This window comes from Meriones unguiculatus, chromosome 1 (assembly GCF_030254825.1).
Source record: "Meriones unguiculatus strain TT.TT164.6M chromosome 1, Bangor_MerUng_6.1, whole genome shotgun sequence".
NCBI lineage: Eukaryota > Metazoa > Chordata > Mammalia > Rodentia > Muridae > Meriones > Meriones unguiculatus.
In genome coordinates, this window is record NC_083349.1 from 80,686,698 (window position 1) to 80,705,389 (window position 18,692).

General features: G+C 51.6%; 2 protein-coding genes and 1 long non-coding RNA gene across 8 annotated transcripts; 1 reads left to right on the forward strand and 2 right to left on the reverse strand.

The window, feature by feature from the left end:
• Nucleotides 1-584: 584 nt before the first annotated feature.
• Nucleotides 585-6,512, reverse strand: Muc1 (mucin 1, cell surface associated). The gene is made up of 7 exons (XM_021650087.2): nt 4,396-6,512; nt 2,639-3,756; nt 2,499-2,551; nt 2,252-2,385; nt 2,041-2,162; nt 1,816-1,965; nt 585-970 (listed from the first exon to the last, which is right to left on the reverse strand). The coding sequence occupies exons 1-7, from the start codon at nt 4,451-4,453 to the stop codon at nt 896-898; spliced, it is 1,710 nt and encodes a 569-aa protein (XP_021505762.2). The 5' UTR covers nt 4,454-6,512; the 3' UTR covers nt 585-895.
• Nucleotides 6,513-6,644: 132 nt separating this feature from the next.
• Nucleotides 6,645-18,507, reverse strand: Thbs3 (thrombospondin 3). 6 transcript variants are annotated; one of them, XM_021651264.2, is made up of 23 exons: nt 18,356-18,507; nt 17,010-17,216; nt 15,747-16,003; nt 15,554-15,656; nt 14,814-14,840; nt 14,196-14,278; nt 14,058-14,109; nt 13,783-13,931; nt 13,336-13,476; nt 13,121-13,198; nt 12,463-12,615; nt 12,134-12,244; nt 11,935-12,042; nt 10,272-10,431; nt 9,926-10,044; nt 9,761-9,813; nt 9,308-9,501; nt 8,973-9,151; nt 8,815-8,863; nt 8,438-8,634; nt 8,026-8,198; nt 7,034-7,173; nt 6,645-6,952 (listed from the first exon to the last, which is right to left on the reverse strand). In XM_021651264.2, the coding sequence occupies exons 1-23, from the start codon at nt 18,432-18,434 to the stop codon at nt 6,894-6,896; spliced, it is 2,871 nt and encodes a 956-aa protein (XP_021506939.1). In that variant the 5' UTR covers nt 18,435-18,507; the 3' UTR covers nt 6,645-6,893. The 6 variants fall into 6 exon arrangements, with proteins under 6 accessions (XP_021506939.1, XP_060248542.1, XP_060248560.1 ...); XM_060392559.1 differs by having other exon boundaries at nt 9,308-9,576; XM_060392577.1 differs by lacking the exon at nt 14,196-14,278 and having other exon boundaries at nt 14,065-14,109.
• On the forward strand, nt 8,195-10,299 carry LOC132656869 (uncharacterized). The gene is made up of 3 exons (XR_009594653.1): nt 8,195-8,346; nt 8,937-9,538; nt 10,186-10,299. It is a non-coding gene; the product is annotated as an uncharacterized LOC132656869 (long non-coding RNA).
• Nucleotides 18,508-18,692: the final 185 nt, after the last annotated feature.

Below are 18,692 nucleotides of genomic sequence, written 5' to 3' on the forward strand. Positions count from 1 at the left end.
GGACCCTGCCGGGATGTAGCTGAGGGTGTGGCATGTTGTCTGGACCCAAAGGGGTCAGGGAACTAGAACCACTTCCCCATTCCCGGGGTGCCAGAGAACCCACCCTCAGAGGCAGTGGAGGGTGGGGTGGCTGAGGGCCAGGGCCTGGTGCCAGCAGCACCCGGATCTGAACCAGCCCTGGCTTATCATAACTGTGTTGACTCTGCCACTGTTATCTGTGGTCCAAGGATTTGCTTCACACCTGGACAGCTAAGAATAAAGCTGCCTTAAAGGCACTGTGCCAGCCGAGAGGGACATGAGCTGGCCTCAGAAGAGAGAGTCATAGGCATGGGCTGAAGCCAGGTCAGGGGCAGGCCCACTAGAGCCAGCCTAGGTTTTGTTTCCTCCTTCCTTCAGGGCCTCCAGGCATAGAAGAGGCAATTTCTGGGTTCTCCCTCAGGCCACCTCTTCCCTGCATCCCTGTTTTGTTTTTCAAATGCACCCACCCCTCCGAGTGCCTCCTTGCCTTTGGGAGTCTTCAATCCTAGACCCTTTCCAGGCCCCTCACAGACACTCTCTGGCTGCTCTGATCCATGAGTTGTATATGAAGAACCACCGCTGGCATAACTAGCAGGAGGCCACCTTTTATTCAGGTATGTTTGAGTTCCCATCCCCATCTCCAGGCTTTCTAGACCAATCCTTCTGAAAGCCACCACTACCCCACTGTCCCAGTGTTCCCCAGGGCAGGGCTGGGCTTCACCAGGCTAACATGGTCCAGGTACTTGACAGAGCCTCTGAGGAAGGCCTTGAGCAGCCTACAAAGAATTCAGGCTCACCAGCCCACATCAAAGTGCAGGGGTCTGGCCGTGACAACTGAGGGAGCAGCTGCCTCCTGAGCAGGTAGGGTGACTTGCTCCTACAAGTTGGCAGAAGTGGTTGCCACTGTCGGGTTGGTGTAAGACAAACTGTTACTGCCGTTACCTGCAGCAACCTGAGTGGAGGGAAAATAAATTCAGGGTTAAAAAAATCTAGCAGGTAGAACCCTGATGGCACCCCAGGCTAGGGGCCTGGCAGGTTCTAAGGGGTTAATTCAGAGTGTGCACCTGGCTGGGGCCCTGGATCAGCCAGGTGACTGTAAACACAGCAGGCATGCACTTCTTCCCCCTCCCCTTGGCTATAAGGCCCCTCCTGTCTCTCTCTCCTTTTATTTTTTTGATCCTCTGGTCCAAAGGGCTGTGTGTGTGTGTGTGTGTGTGTGTGTGTGTGTGTATGTGTAGAGATTCCATAGGAAGAAGAAAATGGGACAAAAGGAAGCTCTTGTCTTCTTTTCCCACCCACTGGTCTTTGGGTCTCAGGTAGCCACAGTAATGATTTACTAGATCCTGTAGGGAAAGGTAGAGTGAGGGAAGAGGGTGGGATCTTCACTTTCCTAAAACTCCCAAGAACTACCTTAGTAGACTCATTTCACTAGAAGAAACTTCTTTTCAAAGACATCTGAGCCCCCCACCCTCTGGTCCCCAGTTTCTGTATCTACTCTCTAACCACTAGGAGGAGAGGGTAACATGAATGTTCACTCCTGCAGGCACAGTATTTTGCTTCACCTCTCGGCATCCTAATGAGCACAGTCTGGTACAACTCAGAATTCAGCAGTACAGGGCAAAACTTTTTGGAGAAGACTGACAGTCTCCCAAGATCTGACCCCACAACTCTACCTCCATTCCCAACCTTGCTAGGCCATCTGCTACCCACCTTTCTGAAGCTCGAGTTTCCCAGATACCTTTTCAGAAACCTCCACCCAACCAAGGCTCCTGCTCCAACATGTAGGACACAGTTTACCTCCTCATAGGGGCTACGTTTGGTACTGCCAGGCGGCACATAGCGTCCATGGGTGTGGTAGGTGGGATATTCACTCATAGGATGGTAGGTGTCCTGGGTTGGAAAGATGTCCAATTGCCCATAGCTCTTTCGGCGGCACTGGCACACTGCCTAGGGAGACAGGAGATTATATGGCCCGTGGGATTCCATTTACCAGGGGCACACTGCTGACGGCCTGATACTTACCAGGGCAATGAGATAGATGATGGCCAAAGCAACCAAAATACAGACCAGCACCAGCAGGGCAATGCCCCAACCTGGTACTCCAGGCCAAGACTGGGCAGAGGAAGGGAACTGCATCTCATTCACTAAAAGGAAAAACAGTGGTCAGGGAACCCACTCTTAGCACCCAAAGTCAACAGGTGCTGGGGCCCTGCACTGTACAGTGGTGCCTCACCATTGACTTTTGAAATAGCCAGATTATAGTCTTCTGCCTCCTTCTCATGCTGTACGAGCTGTGACTTCACCTCAGAGGCACTGACAGCACCCTCCCGGAAAATCACAGTCGATTCTACCACCACCGAGCCTGACCTGCTCACAGGAAATAGACGGCTCAGCCACAGGTCTCTGCTTATGGTTCTGCCTTTCTCCCCCGACATCACAAAGCCATGAGACTGTCCATCCTTCCCACAAGTCAACTGTACCTGAACTTGATAGTAGAGATCCCCAGAAAATCTTGGTTAAAAATCTGTAGAAACTGAGATAAGAGGAGAAGACACAAGTTTGATGCAAAAGATTCAAGCAGTTCTGAAGAGCTACTTCAGAAGACCAGGCTAATACCCACCAATCCAGAAATGTTCCTCTTCAGTTCTTGATAGTAGCTGGAGCTGTGGTCCTCCAGGGAAGAGTTAAACTGGTGATTCCAGATGTGAAAAGTCAAGAAGAAGAAAGTGACCCCAACAGACAGCTGAGGCGAACTAGTACTGGAGAAGGTAGGGGAGAGTGCAATAGTAGAAAGTAGGGAAAAGTAAGTGCTACTGACAATGGTGCTGTTGCCTGAAGTGGCAAGGGTAGCAGGAGTAACAGGGTGCTGACTTAGAACTGAAGATTGAGTGCCATTGATGACTGGAGTTGTAGGAGCCATTGCAGAGATATTATGGTTTGGACTGGTGGCTAAGCCCAATACAGAGCTGGTGGTTGGCACCAAGGAGCCATTGTGGCCTGGGATGATGGCTGAGCCTGATGTAGCCTTGATAGTAGAGATAGAGGTACTACGGTAAACTAGAGTGGTGGCCAAGTTGGAGTCAGAGCTATTCATTATAGTTGAGGCACCACTGTGGACTGGACTAGTAGCTGAGCCCAATGCAGATCTGGTAGTTGGGACCAAGGAACCATTGTGGATTGGAGTGCTAGCTAAGCCTGATATAGCGTTGGTGGTTTGGATGTAGGTACCATTGTGGATGGAAGTGGTGGTTGAGTCCACCGGAGGGCTGGAAGCTGGGGAGGTAGCACTGTGGACTGGAGTACTGGTCGAGTTCACTGGAGGACTAGTTGCTGGGGTCAAGGCACCACTGTGGCCTGGAGTGCTGGTCGAGTTCACTGGAGGACTAGTTGCTGGGGTCAAGGCACCACTGTGGCCTGGAGTGCTGGTCGAGTTCACTGGAGGACTAGTTGCTGGGGCCAAGGCACCACTGTGGCCTGGAGTGCTGGTCGAGTTCACTGGAGGACTAGTTGCTGGGGTCAAGGCACCACTGTGGCCTGGAGTGCTGGTCGAGTTCACTGGAGGACTAGTTGCTGGGGCCAAGGCACCACTGTGGCCTGGAGTGCTGGTCGAGTTCACTGGAGGACTAGTTGCTGGGGTCAAGGCACCACTGTGGCCTGGAGTGGTAGTCATTGTTAAGGAACTGTTGGTGTCCTGAGATGAGGCGACGCCATTTTTCTGATGTGAAAGGGCAAGAAAACCTGTACAGAGTTGAAGGTGAGGAGTAAACTGTTTTTATGCTCACAGCTTAAAAAAGAGTTGGACGCTGGGTTGCTTTGGGTAATAAGTGTGTTGTTATTATTATTATTATTATTTTGCTTTGGCTAAAGCCAGAGGTTTTAAAAACTATTGGTTTGGTGAATAAAATCAGAGCAAGAAGAAAAAGATGAACTCTGAAACCAATGTAACCACAGGAGGAAAAGGAATAAGGTAGCCCCGGATTGGATTTGCCTTCCTCTTTGCTAACAGCCTCCCTCTCTACTCTCTCCGTCCCTAAAGGTATCACCTCTGCTTCTTTTTGAGACAAGGACTCATACCGTAGCCCAGACTGTCCTTGAACTCTGTGAGCTTCAGCATCCTGAGTGCAGGGGATTATAGATGTGAACCACTGCTGGTGGCCTGGATCTTCCACTCCCGACACAGCCAGTTCACTCAGCTCCCCCACACAAACATTAGAGTATTTGCCTACTATGGGGGCCAGATTTTCTGAGCCTCCGGGAGCCTTAGCCCTCTTTTCCCTCTGACATACACTGGGCCATCCCTGTCTGCCATTTATGACTCTACCAGCAGGCAAACCCCACCTGAACAGCGCAGCCCTTCCCCACCTTTGTGCCTCTCACCTTTTAGGAATGCTAGAAGTAGCAGCAGGAAGAAAGGAGCCCGGATGGCTGGGGTCATGGTGGTGCTGAACAGGCAGGAAGGGTGCAGAAACAGACTAAAGGCAGGCGCTGCGTGTGCGCGGGCGGAGCGGCTCTGGTGCCTGCTGCCTTATACTAGTCCCTCTCCCGCCCTAGGCACAGTCAGAGCAGGTGATAGGTAACTAAACTCCACCCCCTCCCCTATTCTTTCTTCCTCCTCCTCCCCAACCATCCCGTGTAGGGTGCTTGGGCTCCAATCACTCAACCTTATGACAACCTGTTTATTCTCCATTGGCCTCCCCCTTTTACTGAGTACTCCTTGACTTCCCCAGTGTGTATGTGGAGGAAACCTGGGGCCCCCTGGCTCTGGCTTTAGCCCCAGAGAAACACCGAAGGTGAGGAAAGGGAACACAGGAAGGCCCTTAACAACAAGACCAGGGAAACCCATCCCTGAGTGCCCGAGCCTTTTTCTTACTCTCCGCGGGTCCTTGAAAACCACTTTCCATGGGTTGAGAGGACATAAAGAGGCTGGATAACAGTGGACAGGTCGCTAGTTTTCCTCTCCCTCCCCCCACCACTTCCCGGAATAGCCCTACCCTTCTAACCGCTCCCAGTACTCTGAAAACCACAGTCTCCACCCCTGCCAGACTTTCCAGTAGCCTGGGTCTCTCTTTGGCTTTCTCCCGAGAAAGGCAGTGGGGGAAATTTCCACTTAAAAAGAACGAAACTTGGACTCCACTGAAGCCTAAGGTCCTTCCTACCCAACCCTCCACCTTGAGTGGCAGGCTAGCCGGTCCTCCTGCCCGGGAACGCCTGCCCTCTAGTGGTCACCATGACAGTGGCGCGGCCGACAACATCAACAGTGACAGACTGAGAGAGACCCTCTATGGGGAGATTTGGCCGCACAGCCAACGTTGGGAAAGATATCTTAGTTGGTTATGCCTTGGTGAAAATAATCAATGATTTGGACAAATAGTAATGCACAGGGCTGGGGAGAAGCAATGATCAGTACTTGGGCTACTCCAACCTCTCCGGATGGTGTTTGGGGGGAATGATGTCAAGTGGGTAGAGCCCCAAGGTGTGTGGAAGGGGTTATCAGGTTGTGTGATGAGGACATCGGGATGTGAACAGGGCAATGGGACAGAGTATGTTCAGGTAACTAGGTATTTAGGAAATAGAGAGTAAGTACGTGGGGCGATCATGGAACTTGGGAGCACAGAGCTATGTTTGGAAGAGGAACGCTATTTGGAGTGGGCAGGAACGCGTGTGTGTGTGAGAGGTATTCTGAAGGGCAAAAATAGTTTTGGGTTCACTGAGGACAACAGCATGGATCCCGCGGGCACAGGCTGCGGTGTAAGCCAGCAGGAGCAGTTACAGCTGTAGTAGGTAAATAGTTCCGAGTCCCAACAAATACAAGACGGAAGCTGAAACCTTAGAAACATTTCAGAGGTGCACAAACGGAGGCATGGGACCCTCGCTCCCGCCGCGTGTAGCGCCTCTGAGCGGCTTTGTCAGGCCAGCTCTGGGCAGAGTGGGGACGCCCTACGTCAGCTCGCCCACAAGAATTTCAAAGTGGGCGGTCCCAAACCCCAACTCCCAGGATTGCCAGGCAACAGCCATTCAATTCGGTTGCTGGGACACCCGTCACCATGGCAATGGCTCCGCGCCTCTCAGTCTGAGTATTTAAAGAGCAAGCGCGCGCAGTGCTTCGGCATCGGAAACAGGCCTTCCCCGGCACTCGAGGCTCCCCTTCTCTCCTCACTCGTCCACTCTTCCGAGCTACCAGGCTCTGGAGTACCTCTAAGGTGATCCCAGTTCCCCAGAATGCCCCCAGTCCCCGGGCTCCACTGACCCAGGTGGTAGGGAGCGGTTTTCCGGGGCCCCGGGTGGGCGGGAGGGATGGGACGCGGTGCAGTGTTGTTCTTTCCCCCGCCAATATTGCACTCGTCCCGGCCTCCGGCCCCCTCGGCCCCCCCGGTGCCCCTTCACCCAGAGCGGGCTTTCGATCTCTGCCCAGCTTAGACTGAAGTATCGCTGCTGCCACGGTGAGTAAGTGGGGCTGGGAGGACACAAGCCATCCTCCAACCTCATCCTTCATTTGGTACTTTTCCCACCCAGATCCCAACTCAGGCAAACTTTCCCTAGCTCTCTAACCTGCACCTACCAGCCTTTCTTATCCCTCGGGTTCCTTTCTGTCCTGGAAAGGGCCTAAAATAAGTAATTGCATTGACTTAGAAAATAACTGAAACTTTATGGCAATGGGCTGTTGTCTTTCCTGGGGTTAGAACCTAAGTAATAACCCTTGAAAGTCCCCCAACCCCTGCACAATGGGTCACTACCCCTCTGGGGCTGAGCTGCTTGGTGGGTGCCAGAGAACCGTCGGTTTGACTGAGGGGCTGTGGGTTAGACCCCAGGGTCTCCAGAATGGAGCCCAAGGTCAAAGGGTCTCCAATCAGGATTCTGAATCCGTGGCCGCCTCCTCACACCCTTCCCTGGAGCAGTTGCCTCCGGAATGGCTCAAAGTCCTCAGGCACTGTGTCTAAAGAGGGAAATAAGTCAGGGTCAGAGGATGTGGTTTTCCTAGGGCACAGGTCAAGTTGATCTCGGCTTAGAGCCTCACCGTTGCATCGATATTGGAGATTGGACCAAATGATGTTTTCTTGGGAGAAGCAGAATACACCGAGTCGCCCCCCTCGCATGGACGTGTCAATAATCACCCCAGAATCCGCCACTAGCTGAGGACCCTCATAGAGCTTCACTCTGTCCAGGATAGAAATATCATTGGTGCTAGGGTGCCAGTGGGCACTGTGCCACCAAGTCCTGGGGTCTTGTGCAACTCCCCTCCCCTTGTGCTCACTAGTCCTGAGGGAAGACTGGAAAGGGGAGGGAGGGGTGCTTTTTCTCAGGCCTTGGGCCCCTAGCTCTTTGTCCAGCTCCTTTTGCATCTCAAAGCACCAGCACATTCCTAGCAAGGATTGGGTTGCTATGACAATGAGCACAAAGGGCTGGGGGTGAAGTCACCCGCTTCCCAGGCTCTTGTCTACCACCACCCCTTTATCCTCTGCCCTGGCGCCCCACTGCTCTAGGTACCTTAAAGGGGAAACAACTCAGGCCTCTGGATTCTAGGCCTTTGGTCACAGGAAGTTTCACTTCTAAGCAGACCCTTTCCCTTCCTTTCTGCAGTCATTCTCACCAACTGGGGACATTTGGAGGGAAAAGTCAAACTGAAAGGCCTATAAGCTATGGGCCTTGGTTTTCTCTTCTGTAAATCATGGTTCCTATCCAAAGTCAGATGCTGCTGGAACAAGATCTGACACTGAAGAGGTAGGAAGTGAAGAGCTCTTCCACAGGCTGCCAGGGCCTAGAGGCTCCCAGAGGCCTGAAGGGCCTTGAGCTCAACACCTTGGATTTAGAGGTGTGAAGGAAAGCTGTGCCTGGTACCACCTCCTCTGTGCTGAGAAGGGAAATGGAAGGAGCTAGCTGCAAGCTCTACCCAAGACACCAAGAACCTGAGCAGAGGGAAGGTCAGTCACCACTTTCCTGCCAGCAAGAGGGCATAGGGGGTTAAGTCTTACCCCTGCCCCCTCCCTGGGGCTCAAACCCTTTCCTTACCGAATGTAGCCAACCTGGGGCCGGTGCAGCAGCTGCCATCTATAGGACGTCTTGTCACGCCAACCCACATTTCGTGGGTCAGTCCACAGCAGTCGTACCTGATCAGGAGTGTGGCCAGTATGCCACAGAGCATTCCGGAGGTGCTCGCCTGGGCCCGATAGTGATGTCACAGCCTAGGAGTCATTGACAAGGACATTGTGTTAACCGCAAGAGCAGGGTGTAGGGAGACAGAAGATGGTAAGAACCTGTGAGAAAGGAAGTCAAGGGATCAGAAGAATTCTCTGGAATGCTGCTTAGGCAATCTCCAGACTGGATGTCTAGGTAAGAAAGCTCCTAGGTAGTGGGGCCCCTGAAATTTGGGCAGGAACTTTAGGAAAGTTGCTGGGTTGGGGAGAGTGGGCAGCTGGGATACCTTGAGCTGCAGCCCTGGTTGGGCTACTGCTCGGAAAGGCGTGGCCTGCCAGTAGGTCTGCTCTGTCTGTTTCCACATGACCACATAGAAGCGGCCACTGTCCTGGTAACTGAAGAGGAAGCCTGCGTAGTCATCATCAGTGACTGTGTTCACGTGAAAAGTGCCTTCAAAGTCCACGCCATTGAAGGCCGTGTATCCTGGGGTGGGAATGGGCTAAATGTTAGGGGCTTCTTGGTGGCCTTACAGTAGGGTGGGGATGGGGGCATCCATGCCTGTCCCATGGAACCTGAGTCTTCTGATAAGCCCCTGCCCATTTCTTCCCATCCACCCTCTATAGGAGCCTGTGGAAATCATTGAGCTGGGTGCCCCTTACATACCAACTGCAAGACCTGGGTCACTGTTCATAGTCTGAACAATTTCCATGCCCTGGGATTGATAAGGAAAAAAAAAATAAAAAGAGCCCTGATCCAGGTACATGATGTCACTTGGGTCCCGGCAGGTGTGACAGCACCCATCCAGCCCATGGTCTGCATACCTGGTTGAGTACAACCCAGTTTGGATCAATCTGAGCATCACCCTCAGGATCCAGAACTACGGTCTGATAGGCCCGGAAGTCTGTAAGGGTGACTTCTGCACTTTCCGGACACACATCCAGAGGGTCAACCACTGCGTCATTGTCAAAGTCATCCTCACACACATCACCAACACCGTTGCCTGGAGAGAGTGAAGCTAGGTACTCAGGCCCTGGCAACTGGTACCACTGGGGTTTTCCATTCCTGACCCCTCACTCCCTTCAGTAGACCTGCCACCTCCTGTGCATAGCCCTTATCAGTTTAACCATCTCTGGGGCCCCCCTCCCCCCATCCTTACCATCTGAGTCTTTCTGATTAGGATTGGGTACCAGGCGACAGTTGTCAGGCCCAGGAGGCACATAATCTGGGACACCATCATTGTCATCATCCCCATCACACTCATCTCCAAGTCCATCATTGTCTGAGTCCAGCTGAGAGCTATTTGGCAGCTGAGGACAGTTGTCCTTGGTGTCCTGATGCCCATCTCCATCGCTGCTCAGAAGAAGGGAACAAAATACCAGCTGAGTAGGTGGGTTCCATCTTTTCCTTCTGTAGGCTTTCAGGGGCCTGCCATCAGATGAGATGAAAATCCAGCAGTAGGAATGGAGGGTAGACTGTGCGAATGATTTCCTGCTCAAGGGTGCTGAGTTAAGTCTACATGGAGGCAACTAAGAATTGTAGAAGAAGAAAGGAAAAATATTTCCTGGGAGAATTCCCTGGGAGACCTTGAATCTCTTGGCCCAGACCCTACCTGTCTTCATTGGTATCACAGACATCCCCCACCAAGTCGCTGTCTGCATCTGTCTGAGAGAGAGGGGTCTGATGTCACCATCTCCTGATAACTCCATAGAGAGTAAAGGACTGCACCTCCCCCACCAGATCCTCCCCTTCCCCCACCCCTCCCACTCCCCTGTACCTGGGTAGGGTTGCTCATTTCAGGGCAGCTGTCACAGGCGTCTCCCACTCCGTCTTCATCCCGGTCTGTCTGCAGTGGGTTGGGTACTTTAGGGCAATTGTCCAGCCCATTGGGAATGCCTAGTAGACATGAGAGACAAGGCTGTTACTGACTGCATGGCACACTCTTCTACACTGGTTACAGGCCTAAGCTTTGTCAGGAACCTGCTTATACCTTGTGTGATTTGCCTACATCTTGTTTAACCTCTTTGGTATTCTTAGGCCTGCTTCTCCAGTTCATTGACTCCCAACCTCCTTGCCTCACCTCTACAGATCTCCCAGCCACCCCCACAGCCCCAGGCCTGCACCATCCCCATCCACATCGTTGTCACAGGCATCTCCTTCTCCATTGCCATCTGTGTCCTTCTGGTCATTATTGGGAACATTGGGACAGTTGTCACAGGCATCACCAAATGAATCTGTGTCTGAATTCTGCTGGTCCTTGTTGGGGAACAGTCGGCAATTGTCCTAGGCAAAGGAGTGGGAGGAGAAGGGTCAGAAGTCCACATGCGGCTGGAGAGATGGCTCAGAGGTTAAGAACACTGGCTGCTCTTCCAAAGGTCTTGAGTTCAATTCCCAGCAACCACATGTTGGCTCACAACCATCTATCATGAGATCTGGTGCCTTGTTCTGGTGGGTAGGCACACATGCAGGCAGAATACTGTATAAATAAAAGTTAAAAAAAAAAAAGTCCACATGCTTACTTTGTCCATGTCCTTATCAAAAATATCTTGGCTCATTGCTTACTGCTACCCCACCCACCCAACCAGGTACAGAGCTCCACAGTACATGTCCGAGGGGTATTCCTAGAGAATTGCCAAGGGCCAGGAGGAGGCAGGATTGCAGGACTCAAAGGAAAGACCACAACATGGAGAGAGCACTGGCACTGAGAGAAGCAGGACATTTTGACCTTAGAGGTGTTTTGTTGTTCTGTTGTTTGTTTTGAGACAAGCCCTCACTATGTATCCCTTGCTGGCCTAATAGACCAGGATGGTCTTAAACTCACAGGGGTCCACCTGCCTCAGCCTCTTGTGTACTAGGATTAGAGGTATGTGCCACTGTGCCTGGCCTGTTTTTTTGTTTGTTTGTATTTCAAGACAGGGCTTCTCTGTGTAGCCTTGGCTGTCCTGGACTCACTCTGTAGACCAGACTGGCCTTGAACTCACAAAGATTTGCCTGCCTCTGTCCCCTAGAGCGCTGGGATTAAAGGCGTATGTTGCTGTTGCCACTACCACCCAACTTTTTTTTTCGTACATGCACTTATTTATGTAGTATATGTTTGTGAGCACACAAGTGCCACTGTACCTATCCGGAGGCCAAAAGATGACTTGCCACAATAGACTCTCTCATCCCACCATATAAGTTCCAGGGATTAAACTCAGGTCACCAGACTTGGTGGCAAGTGCCTTTACCTGCTGAGCTGTCACACTGGCCTTGTTTGGTTTTCAGAGACAAGATTTCATTTTGTAGCCTAGGCTGACCTCCACCTTGCAGTGCTGCTCCTGCCTCTATCTCCTAAGTGCTGGGATTATAGGCACATGTCACCACTGCAAGTCTATTTCAAAGTTTTTTTTGGTTTTGTTTTTTTAAGATTCATTTTTATTTTCTGTTTATGGGTGTTTTCCCTGAATATATGTCCGTGCATCACATGAATGCAGTGTTCACAGAGGCCAGAAGTAGAGCTGGAGTTATAGATTTTTATAAGCTACCATGTGGTACTGGCCATTCTTTAAGAGCAACAAATGCTTAACCACTGAGCCATCTCTCATCTATACACAACTTTTTTTTTTTTTTTTTTTTTTTTTGTCTTTTCAAGACAGGGTTTCTCTATGTAACAGAGTCCTGGCTGTACTGGACTCACTTTGTAAACTGGTAGACTGGGCTGGCCTCAAACTAAGAGACCTGCCTGCCTCTGCCTCTGCCTCCTGAGTACTTGGGATTAAAGCCATGAGCCTCCATGCCTGGCCATACCTCAACATTCTTGATACCATCCCCATCAGCATCATCATCACATTGGTCCCCTACACCATCGTTATCAGCATCTTCTTGCCCAGAGTTGGGTGTCAAAAGGCAATTGTCCTGAGTAGGAGGGAGGCAGAGGATCAGTGACTTTGGGTGTGAGCCAGCCTTCACCCCACCCTTGTTTCCGCTCTAGTCTGGGGTTCGGTACCTGCTTGCAGTGCTTGTTGTTATCCATGCAGGGAAGCGCCTGGTCCGGATAGCCATCTATATCTGTGTCAGGCCCACACACATTCCCATTCCCTGCCCAGCCCACATTACACTAGGACAAAACATACAGTTGGGTTAGCAGTGTGGCCGTGCATCCCTGTATCCCACAGCTCTCCCTGTTCTAAGCTCTGTGCCCCCATTAGTAAGTTTCCACACACAGGCTTACTTCTTTCCTATGAAGGCACTCAGGTCATTTCCTAAATATATTCACTAGCTTTACACATTTCTCCAGATCCCCCCTTTTTCTTCACTGTCTTAGGTCTAGTTTACCTGGCAAGACACGGCACCATTGCGTTCAAAGAGACAGTGAGCATGGACATGGCAGGGGCTGTGGGCAGGGCTGTGGCAGGTCCTGGCTGGAAGGCAGCCCTGGCTCTGGTTTCCCAGGAAACCCAGACGACAGGGACCACATTTGAAAGACCCCTAAAGAGTAGGGAGGTGGAGTTAAGAAGAAAGGGTGAACTCACCAGGAACCCTGGACTAACCTTATTCTACCTGTGGGATATAAGACAGGCATTTTAGAACCACAGAGATATTTCTACCTCCTTTAGGGCCTTAGAACCTTTTTTTGTTTTGTTTTGAGACAGGGTTTCTCTTTGTAGCTTTGGCTGTTCTGGACCTCAATCTGTAAAGCTGGCTGGCCTTGAAGAACTCACAAAGACCCTCCTGCCTCTGCCTCCAGAGTGCTGGGATGAAAGGTGTACTCCACCACCATCCTTCCTAATTTTTTAAATGAGGAAGTTGAGGTTCAAAAAGATTAAATAACTTTCTAAAAGTCCCAGCTAGGAAAAAGAAGAACCTGGCAATCTCAGCCAGGTTCATGGAAACACTTAAAAGTGCCCACAGGGAGCAGGAAGAAGTAGGAAATTGGCAGAGGGAGTTGCACAGCCCTGTCCCAGTCACAGGCAGGACGGCACACTCAGCTCACCATCGTGTTGGTGCAGACGGAATTTGGGTCACAGCCTCCGTTGTTACCATCATTACACTCATCAATGTCACTGCAGACCTAAAAGGGCAGAGTTGGGGGCCACAGTCACAGAGCTCAGTAGCGACAGGTGAGCACTGGCATGTTTAGATGCAAAGCCAGAGCTGGGGTAGCCTTATCTCATTTGTCACAAATCAATACAGACTACACCAACTGACCTGTTTGCTGGCCCGAGCATAGTCGATGCCCACACCAGAGACTCCAGTGCCCTTGTACCCTTGAGGACAGGCCTCACAATGGAAGCCAGGCATGGTGTTGATGCAGCTGGAGCCCGGGAAACAGGGGTCAGCATGAGCACACTGGGGACCAAAGGAGAAGGCAGAAGTCAGGCATTTCCCTGGGGAAAGCTAGGCAGCTGTGTGTGATCTTAGAAGCCTTGCTCCTGGTATCCCTTCTGCAGCTCTCCCAGCCCAACCTCATGGTGCTCTGTTTCCCCTGGCTGGCCATCTCAAACCTCCCTACCTCATTGCCATCCCCTTCACTGTGTAATCTAGTCTATCTTATGCCTTCTTTGCTCCCTCCTGTCTTTGCTGACCTCAGACCTTCCACTTCTGAACAATTTTCACCCAACTTTCTGTACCCTGGAGGGCTCTGCCATTCCTCACCTCATTGATGTCTTCACAGTGGGTACCGTTGCCCTGCAGGCCAGGAGGGCAGGGCCCACAGCGGTAGCCTGGATACTCATACACTTCCATGCAGTCCACACCTCTGAAGCAGGGGCTGGGGCTGCAGTGGGAACGCTGCTCGTGGAAACCTGGGAGGTGGACACAATCATAGCCACCCTCTAGGGTCCCGATTCAGACTGCTGGGAAGAAGCTGAAGCCACACAGTGGGAAGCATAACAATGCTGCCTGGAGCCCTCCTCTACTCTCCCACTCACCGCACACCTGACACTCCATGATGGTGTTCCGGATGAGGGACATTTCCTTCACCTGATGAATGGGGAGGAGCCAGTTCTCCGAATATGCCGCCACCTGCCCCCTCCCCAGAATCCCTTCCTTGGCTGGCCCACTCAAACCTGGTCTCGGATGTCATCCCGAAGCTCCACTAGGATCTGGTTGAAGAGGGTGAGCTGGGTGACCAGTGCCTTGGTCTGCTCCCCTGTTTAGGTCCAGCGTATGGAGAGACTTAGAACCAGGAAGCTACTCTAAGCCCTCTGTGGACTGTAAATCAGCTCTTGCCCCAAAGTTCATATCACACTTTTTTAAAAAATAATTTTATTTTATTTTATGTGCATTGGTGTTAGGGTGTCAGACCACCTGGACTGCTTATGGACAGTTGTGAGCTGCCATGTGGGTGCTGGGAGTTGAACCCAGGTGGAGTGGAAGAACAGACAGCGCTCTTAACCACTGAGCCATCTCTCATCCCCCAAAGATTTATTTATTTATACATATGAGCACTTTGTTTGCATGTATGCCTGCATGACAGAAGAGAGCATCAGATCCCATTATAGGTGGTTGTCAGCCACCATGTGGTTGCTGGGAGTTGAACTCAGGACCTCTGGAAGAGCAGACAGTGCTCTTAACCACTTAGCCATCTCTCCAGCCCATATCAGAGGAGTACCCCCATGACAGAGGTACCCCACCCATGACAGAGGAGTACCCCCACCTCAACCACCTCTTCACAGTCAACTCACCTAAAATGGATTGCAGTGCACTGGTCACTAGAGGAAGAAGTGATAGCAGTCAGGGGGGTGGGCTTCTGAGGAGGGGGGAAGAAAACGGGTCTGGAATGGGGACATGACTGGCACCTCAATAAAGATGAAGTGTTGCAGAGAAGCAGGGCAGAGGTGATACACTACACCATCTCATGCTTGGTAGGCAAGCTCTCTTTCCACAACCCCACACTCAGAAGCATCCCATTCCATTGGGCTAAGGCCCTCTGGGCATTGCCTCAGAGAAAGTAAAAAAAAAAAAAAAAAAAAAAAAAAAATCTTGGTTCCCAGGCATAGTCAGAGGACTCCAACTGAGAGGCCATCCGAAGCAGGGCTGGGACCCTAGTACATTCCATTTCAAACCCTTTCTCAAGATGCCACTTCAAGAGCCCTTTGAAGTCTCTGGGAGAAGTGGGTGTTTGCTTAGGTAAGAGCCTCTGAGCATCCTTGTCAGAAGCCAGAGTGAGAGGTCTTGGCTGGAAGTGACAGCTGCCAAGAGGAACTAAAAAACTTGAGACCAGCAACTCAGCCATTACCTTACTTCTTCATCCCCTCAGAGTTACAGTCCCACAAAGTGATTTTTTTTTCTGGTACATACCTCCTGCACATGAGGTCATGAAATCAGGGATGAAAGACCCATGAATTTTAAAAGCCTCAGGAATGGGCAAGCTAAGGGAATGGGCATTGAGTGGGAGGGAAGTCAAAAGGATGGGATCTATTACCTGCACTGTGAATGGAGTCATCTCCTTGGAATGGACATTCACTCAGGGCTCCTACCCGGGCCATGGAGCCACCCAGAATAATTTTCATCGATTCCACAAAACCCTAGGAGCCAGCAAGTGGAGTAGGAGTATCAGTTAGCTCCTCTAGGTGCTACAAACCATTTCTCCCAAACCAGAGGATACTTCCTCTCACCTGTAGCCTCAGATAAGCCTTCTGTCCAGTTCTGATCTCCAAGCCACTGACCTCCGCTGGAGGAATGGGCGCCAGTGCTGGAAGGCCAGCATGTTGGTCACCCAGTTTACAGTCCACATACAGCTGCAGGCCAGGGCTGGGTCGCGACGGTCCTCGGAGCCTCAGGAGAGCTGTGTGTGTACGCCCATCAGCAAGGCCTGCTTGCTGTAGGTTCACTGCGTGGACTTTGCCATCTTCCCGCTGGTACCGCACCAGCACTGCCCAGGATTGGAGGTCAGTGTATGGGCACTAGCCGCCATCCCACGTTCCAACTAACCTGGATCATCTCTTCTAGATACCACTTTCCCCACCCCCTGGCTGTCAGTTACTCTCGTTTTTTGTTTTGTTTTTTATTTTTTATTTTTTGTTTTCGTTTTCTTCGAAACAGGGTTTCTCTGTGTGTAGCCCTGGCTGTCCTGGACACTCTTTGAAGACGAGGGCTGGCCTCGAATTCACAGCAATCCACCTGCCTCTGCCTCCTGAGTGCTAGGATTAAAAGCATGTGCCACCATGCCTGGCTCCTCTCTTTGTTTTTGTTTTTTTGTTCGTTTGTTTTGAGACAAGGTTTTTTTTTGTAGCCTTGGCCATCCTGGAACTCACTCTGTAGACCGACCAGGCTAGCTTCACAGAGATCTGCCTGTCTCTGCCTCCTGAGTGCTGGGATTAAAGGCATGCTCCACCACTGCATGGCAGTGCTACATCTCTTAAGATAATTCCCAATTTGTATATGTATCTCTCAGCACCTTGATTTTTCAGCCAGGTGGGTGGCACACAACTTTAATCCCAATGCTTGGGAAGCAGAGGCAGGCGATCTCTGAGTTCAAGGCCAGTCTGGTCTACCAAGGGAGTTCCAGAACAGCCAGGGCTGTCTCGAAAATGAATAAATAAATGTTTTTCAAATTATCCTAAGATGAAGACCTTATTAGTTCTCAATGCCTTAGATAACTATCCTCTCCCAACGTAACAGCTAGGTCTACACACTGAACTTTACCAGAGATCTGAGTGGCTCTATCATTGCTGAGACACAGAGATGCCTCATTCTCCCTCTAAGCATCCCAACATACAACCTACCATCTATCCCTATAAATACCAGGCCTTACCCAACTGTTTGAGTACCTCCATACCAGGTGTCCCTAGTAGAGGTCAAGGAGAACAAAGAGGGGCCTGGGAGCGGGGCTGCTCAAGGAGTCATTGATGCAGGAGGGGAGAAGCCCACCAAGTCACCTTTGTTGATCTTGCCCACAACAGAGGCCTCCAGCCATCGTGTGTTGTCTTGGCGGGAGTAGAGGCCAAAAAGGACACCACCTTGCTTTGGAGGGAGGCGGAAAGTGGACAAGAGGTAGATGTCCCCAGCAGTAAGTAAAGCTGTCCGGATCTTCTCTGCCACAGCTAACATCTGTCTGGACTCGCCCACAGTCAGCAGGTCAATTACTGGCCAGGTAGGGATTATCAAAGTCAGAGGAAGGGGTTGGTGTTGAAGCCTGCCCTCCCTCCTGAACTCTCGGAGGTGAGGCATCCTTAATTATCCTCCACCCACCTCTGGATAGCATAAATCGCCTCCAAAACTCAGACTTGCTGGGAATGGTGGTATATGCCCGTAATCTCAGGCCAAGAGAATTGCCTCAAGCAAGTGGCCAGCCTCGGCTACACAGGATAGGCCACAAGACCCCATCTATAAAAACAACCTCAGCCCTTTTCGTTAATGGGGAACAGAGGTAATTGTTCCCTCCCAGCGCCTTCTGTGGCTTCTGCGTTGGCCTTGGGAACCTATCGGCTTAGAGCCCACTTAGATATCCCACCAGGTGGCGCAAAGGAGACACTGCTGACTGAAGACTGTAGTGGCACCTGGTGCCTACAGCTCAGAAACTAGAGGTAGCTTCTCTACTGCTGGGTTTATCTCCCTTCAAACCAAAGAGCCATTCCTCCCATCCTAGGGGCTCATCACACACAGCTAGATAAGAACAGCTGCCCACCAAGGGCTCCGAGCCTCCCACCACTGTTTAGCCTCTCCAAACTGGGAATGTAGGACCCAACGCCTCTTCTGCCTCCTGTGTCCTGGCCAATCTGTGGTTTCCCGCCAGCCAGTAAAGAATCTTTGCTTGTGTCATCTGCTCCAGTTACCTCTCACCACCCATGGGCCCATCCCACCACCAGACCTCCGGAAGAGCTCAGGCCGCCCAATCCCCACCCCCATCCCATCTTTTAGTAGCCAAGAGCCAGAGTAAAAGGGGTACCAGCCCAGGGTCTCACACCGTGCAACCACCATCAATCAGGCTGCTTTCCCAGACTGTCCTGTTGATGCACTGACACAAACTAAGTCATGCGGTCTTGGCATCCAGCTCCTGGTCCGTCATGGTCCCCATGCCTGACACTGGGCCACTTCGCACTCACCTACCACTCTGGTGCCCACTCCTCCCACATTATCACCAAGTCTTCACTGGAGTGTAACTTTTCTCTCCACCCCAATTTCAGGACTCTTCCCTCTCCTCAAACCCACAAGTGGTCTGTTACTTGTCTGGGGGCAAAGAAAGGAGACAAAGAGGTGTCAAGGAGGATGGATGCAGGCTTACCCTGAAGGTCCTGACTGGCACATGTGTAAGAGCAAAGGAGGAGAAGAGCCAGAGCCCCCCAAAGTTCCGGCTTCTCCATGCCGCTTAGCCGGTTCACTACCCCTGGCAGGCAGGCGACTGGGAGGGAAAAAGACTAGGCGGAGAGCAGGAGCGGGAGGGGCGGAGGAACTGAGAAGAGAGCTGGGGGGGGGGCAGCAGGCGGATAAGGGGGGGGGGGGTTGAAACAAAGAACTGCCAATCACCTTGGAGGCATCACCAGCTCCAGAACCAGGGCCACTGGGAAAGAGTCCTACAGCTTTCCTTGCCTCCTGCTCCTCCATAATGGTCCTCTCTCTTA